This window comes from Pteropus vampyrus, unplaced genomic scaffold, assembly GCF_000151845.1.
Source record: "Pteropus vampyrus isolate Shadow unplaced genomic scaffold, Pvam_2.0 Scaffold56, whole genome shotgun sequence".
Lineage (NCBI taxonomy): Eukaryota > Metazoa > Chordata > Mammalia > Chiroptera > Pteropodidae > Pteropus > Pteropus vampyrus.
The window spans coordinates 4163158-4169336 of NW_011888837.1; the positions used below are offsets into that span (position 1 = coordinate 4163158).

Here is a 6179-nt window from a genome sequence, read left to right on the forward strand (position 1 = left end):
AAGTGTCACAAAGGAAATAAGTGTCACAAAGGGTCATATTAATTGATACATTGTGGCTACTTTACACATGAGGTCAATATATGACAAAACCCCAGAGATCAATGAATCCACAGAGATAAGAAAGATGGGGTAACAGTAATATAATACACTAAATTGGAATAACCAATCTGAATTTGTGACCTTACAAGGCATTCTTTTGAAGTATTGTTAGTACCAAGAATGGCCCAAAAGCAGTTGTAGAACTTTTACCACCAACTTTTATGCGTACCCTTATGGCTCAAATTTTTGCCTCTAATACTTTTTTCCATTAGATGGAAAGGACTAAGAAGCACCCAGTGGCAAGGTGGTGACAATCTAAACGTAAAATAGTAAAAATAATAATTCTTAAAAGCGTCAAATAGTTGGTGATGGAAGGAAATCTAACTTTGGGTGGCGAACACACAATACCATACATATATGACATACTGTTGAATTATATACTTGAAACTTATTTGATTTTATTAATCAGTGTTACCCTAATAGTTTTTAATAGAAAAAAAATTAACAAAAAGTACATAAAAACGTAGTTACATTGTCAAAGAGAAATATAAAAAAAATCATTTTATTGATTTTATTAGGTAATAAGTTAATTACATAGATATTTTGTTTCTTCTACTAAGAAATACAGTCTGTTTCCACCCGTGTAAGCAGGAAAGCATAAAGAAAAACTTGGGAATGATTCAAAAAGTCCTGGAAAGGTAGCAAATATATTAGGTAGAAAAAAGTTCAGAGGTTGATAACGATTGGTGGCTATTACAACAGCCAACTAAAAAGAGGATGTCACCAGAGTGTTCTAAATAATTCCTCTAATGCTAATTACACAGACTCAATCCCTTGTTTCCTAGCAAAGGAAATCTCTACTAATTATTTTAAAAAAACCTATTAATCATCATAAAATACTATAAAGAAACATACACGCACATTTATTTATTTAATAATGCCTGCTGACCATATTAGTGTGGTGCTGTTATCCACACAAAACTTAAAGCCTTATTACTTAAAAAGACATTGGGTCTCATAGTCAAAATCTCAAACCTGTACAACCTGGAGGAACTTGAAAAGTTCCATGACATTAAGTGTTCTGACTAAATGGTTCAGGTTTGAAACCTCTTGGGCTGTGCCGTTAGGTCCCATGTCCCAACTTGAGAGTTAATCAGTTAACAACCCTAAGCCTTCAACCTTGGTTTGTCTGAGATCGTAGTCTTTTTCTTAAAAATCTTAATAAAATCTTAGAATTATAGAAAGTCTTTCAAAATGTAATAAGAAACAAAGTTGAATCTATGGACTTAGTATTTTTACAGGTTTTGGTATAAGATATCAGTATGTTTTGTGATCATATTTGTGTAAGTTCAACCTGCTGCAAAGGTGTTTAAAAGGCTGATGTATAAAATTTAAAAATGCCTAAGGCTGGGTTCCCATTACAGGGATTTGTCTGGGTGTGCTCTCTTTTAAAAGGGAAGTAAGGCAGCAGGATAGGGCGGAAAAAAGGAAGCTGAGCAAGGATGTGCACCTGGCTGGAGACTAGCTTTAGTCGGATCACAAAGAAGCCCTGGAGCATAAACTGCAACACAAATCAGGACCCACCATGAAGGAAGGGGCTGTGCTTTTGTACTGCTGGGTTAGTCAGGTACCTGCCGTGAGCTTTCTTCGAGGACTACCTTCCAGGGGCTAGGGCTCCCATTTAGCTGAAGACAATGCTCTAGAGAAACAGGAGTGGGGCAGGGGGGCATTAGGTGAAGGAAATGGGTACACTGGCTTGGTAAAGGGGACCCAATCTCAACTACTAAAGCGACAACGTTTCAAAGATCAAAATGGATATTTAATGGGTAAGTTTATTATTAAGCTTATACAAATTATAAGTTGTAATTAAGGTTCTTCATGCATATGAGATTTGAATGACTATAGGGAACCATCTATTCAAAAGAGGCAAAAGAGCATCCTGGGAGGGTTAGCGTACTGGAAGAACAGAAAGATCAGAGAGGAGTGCAGCAGAAAAGGTGAAGAGATTTAAAAAAACACAGGCAGGAAGCAGATCACATAGGGATTTGAAGGCCATGATAAGTTTGAGTTTTATTCTAAGAATAAATCAGAAGCCACAGAAGGATTTTAAGGAAGAGGTGACATATTCTGATTAATATTTTAAAAAGATGTTTAGTTGAGAGGCTGTTCTCATTTAAACACATATTACATGCACAGACAATAAATAAGACAGCATAGGTATCAACCCCACTACTGGTCATACCATTCGAAGATCTGGATCCAAGACAGTGTGATTGTAGGAGAGAAGATCTTTCAGCTCTTGAGGAAAGTTACTTAAATGTTCTGGGTAGCAGTGACCAATCTGTAACAAAGCAAAGACTCTTCTGAAGTTTCTCTTTCTTTCCTATAATTCATGGCACATATTTAGGATGTTCTAAAATAAAAGAATAAAGACTATTTCACAGTAGATGGTTCCAAACCATATCTTTTTTTTACATGCTAATTACTCTGACCCCTTTCACATTTCCTCTAGTTTTAGTAAAATATGTGACATAATTTAGAATCTGACTTTATAATGAACTTGAAGAAAACAAAGAGTTTGAAAGTTTTGCTCTAGATGGTTCTGTGAAAAGGTCTAGCAAAATTTTCGAACTCACCAAACGGAAAAAAATAAAATTTGCAAAGAGAGAAAATTTAAAAAAAAATTTTTCTTTAAATGACAGTTTTACTCTGAATGGAATGAGGCTGGATATTACTGGAAAAATATTCTGCAAACAATATGTAACAACTGGTTTTTGTGTTATTCAGAAAGTATCTTCTTACCTGTGCCATAAACATCACCAGCTCTGCCAGTTCTTTGCTGGGTTTATTTGGTTGCAATTTGAAAATCTCCACATTGGATTTGTAGTGATTATATTGCTGTAGAAACTGTAGAAAAATAAATTTAAGTTTGTCACCTTCTATTATATCACTTGCTCAGCAGGGAATGAAAAATTACTTAGTAGAAGTCTTTGACAGTAGCATGGAGCTAAAGATGTGACAAAAGTATATAGAAACACTACCTTTTCCTTATCTGTATTCTTCAAAATAAGTTTTGAAAAATTTAGGCACATCATAGGTAAACTAAAGACCCTTTCTTCTACTATTAGAAATTTAGGTAGTGTGGTGTAAAGCAGCAGTCCCCAATCTTTTTGGCACCAGGGGCCGGTGCTCCTATGAGAATCTAATGCCTGATGATCTGAGGTGGAGCTGAGGCAGTGATACCAGCACTGGGGAGCAGCTGCCAATACAGATGAAGCTCTCATTTGCCCGCCACTCACCTCCTGCTGTGCAGCCCAGTTCCTAGCAGACCATGGACCAGTACTGATCCTTGGCCTGGGGGCTGAGGACCCCTGGTGTAAAGAACAGTGAAGTAAAAGTCAAAAACTCAGATTCTGGCCCTATTCTGCCATTTACCATCCAAATAACTCCTACTACATTTTCGATGTATACAGAGCACTCACATCAGCAGAAAAATACCAGGCCAGAAAAAGTAAATTATTTATATCTCAAGTACACAAAGTACTCCAGTCAAAATTCCCGTCTTTTAAATACTAATTGAGATTTTATCCTGGATAGATGCACAGAAATAATGATAGTAGCTTCCACTTATTCAGCACTTGCTATATGCCAACCTCATTGTGTACATTATCTCATTTAATTATGTTTAATCGTAGCAACTCAATCTAATGTTGAAACTCACCAGGCCTCACTTACATGTATCTACTCTCTATCCCTAGACCACACTTTTAAGGAGTATATGTGCATGAGAGAAAGAGAGACAGACAGACAGACAGACAGACAGACACTGTGAGAATGAGTACTTCTTGATATTACCAGCCTTGACTGGTCTAGTGAACTCCACATTCATATATTACTTGTCTGATATCTCTGTTTAGATGTCTACCAGACATTTTAAACTTAGCATGGTCAGAAAACATAACTCTTGATTTCCAACAAAACTGGTAGGCCTCCTTCTTTCTCCACGAGTAGGAGTCAAGAGAGACCTGAAGCCCCCTACATGTTTCAGATAAGACCCTCTTTTTCTTGACTCCATACCACTATTGACAGGAGAGAGGAGAGTGCCTCAGAACTCGGTATGCTCCTGTCAAGATCCTTATCCCACTTCTTCCCCTACCCTACCCTGGCCCAGCCATCACTAACTGCCTTGAGGTAAACAGGACATATTCCCATCCAGTTTTACTTTCTTCATGTCCTTACCACTATATGTCTACCATCACTAGAACATAAATTCAAAAGAATAAGGTTCTCGTATCTGTCTTACCATTGTATCCTCAGTGCCTAGAATTATACTGACACACAGTAGGTAAAATATGTATAGATCTGCATGTGTATTTGTTAAATGAATGAAAGAGCAATTCTGTGGTAAGAATGATCTCCTTACATATTAAAACAGGCTCAGTAATTAATGCTCCCTTTTGAAAGAACTGGTCAAAAGCAGGGCTAGGATTTAGTTAGTTTTGAAACTAGTGCTCTTAAATACAGCACTATACAGACTGTTTATCACTCTGTCAGTGGTTGTATAGTGCTTTACGCATCTTAGAGCCTTACCTATATTAATTTCTTGTATTTGTTCCTTACTCTTTATTTTCACTGCCCTGATTCTGGGAAAGGGTTCTCTTTACCGTTGACCTAAATCACATTGCTCTTTTTTAAAGCATTAGTATAAATATTTCTACACGAAAAATTGGGGAAGAAGAGAAATGAAAACGGCAGTCAAAAGATGAATAACTATATTAGCCATTGAAAAAAAATCATAATTTAGTGAGAAAGAAGCCTAAACAATTGCAGCAAACACCTAGCGGATTCTTGTTTAACGCCTGTCAGACAGATGGGTGTCTGAAGAAAACACTTGCCAGATTAACATATTAAAACTGCCACTTTCATTTTGTACCTTCTCGGCTCAAACACCTTCAATGTTCATAATTCGTATGACGTCCGTATACAAAGTCTGGACGCAATCTGGACCTAATCTAATTTTTCAACCTCATCTTTTCCCGAAAAGATTCTGACATCCAGGTCATGCCAGCTTCCGATGAATTTAAATCCTGGTTTAACTAGATATACTAAGCTCCTGTGTCTGTCTCTTATACATGAGAATACCACCTCCTTCCCAACACAGCCCTACCATAGACAGCTCGGCTCGGAAACGAACGTCGGTAGAAAGCATCCTGACATACGATTCAACAAGTGTTACTAACTAATTCAAGTTAGGGGTTCCTGAAAAGAAAAGGTTGAGAAACCTGCATGGAAGTTAGAGGTTAGGGGCGGGCCATTTGTCTCTCCACCTCAGTGAGGTCGGGAGATAAATCCTAAAGCAAAATGAGGTCTTTAAGGGTGTTTCCGTGACAGCGGGGTCTACAGAGCAGGAAAAATATCCAAAGGGACAGCAGATTTCCAAGAGGTGGGGAACAAACTCCGAAGCATGTCGCTTCTCAAGGCCTTTTCTCTTCCCGAGAGACCCCAAAGCCTAAAAGAACACGTGGCCAGCCAGAATCCCAGCTCCACTCTACGCCTCCCCGCCCCACTGGTGTCTAACCAGTCGCGCTTCGGCCTCTAGCGTTGCCGCGCCGCACACCTACCTCTTCCACATAGGCCGGTGGGTCCCGCTTGATCAGATTCTGTAACTGCGGCAAGTTGCTGGGCAGCTTGTTGTTGTTTCTGTTGGACATATTGGCTGGCTCCGCGGCGACCACTTTTTGGAAAATCCACACTGCTGGCAACTGCAAACAGTTCCAGCTACGGCTGGGAATCGTGCTTCCGAGTACGACCGGAAACAGCACATGGGACGTTCAACAGGCGGCGCCATTTTGACTTAAAAACGGGCGGGACTACGGGAGCCTCGGAATGTCAAACTTACTTTCACTGCCGAAATGCTCTGTCGTGGCTTTTAAGACATTTCCCACCGTCGGGGAACCGCTACTACTGCCGACCGTTTCTGAGATCATCTGAAATGCAAAGAGTTTTGTTTCGTTTTGTTTTGATTTCCACATACATTAGTTATTTCATCATCTCGATGCTCTTACGAAACAGATGAAGATTACTAGATTTTTTTTTTTTTTTAATTCCTAAACCTAAAGTTAGAAGCTAAAAAAAAAATC

General features: G+C 38.7%; 1 protein-coding gene across 1 annotated transcript in view; it reads right to left on the bottom strand.

Annotated features, from left to right (window-relative positions):
• Positions 1 to 5896, bottom strand: part of SDAD1 (SDA1 domain containing 1) — a 29981-nt gene extending 24085 nt beyond the window's left edge. The window contains exons 1-3 of the mRNA XM_011360555.2: positions 5661 to 5896; positions 2842 to 2946; positions 2282 to 2380 (exon numbers count right to left, since the gene is read on the bottom strand). Coding sequence (XP_011358857.1) covers positions 2282 to 2380; positions 2842 to 2946; positions 5661 to 5750 — 294 coding nt within the window. The 5' untranslated portion in view covers positions 5751 to 5896. The remainder of the gene's footprint in view (positions 1 to 2281; positions 2381 to 2841; positions 2947 to 5660) is intronic.
• Positions 5897 to 6179: the final 283 nt, after the last annotated feature.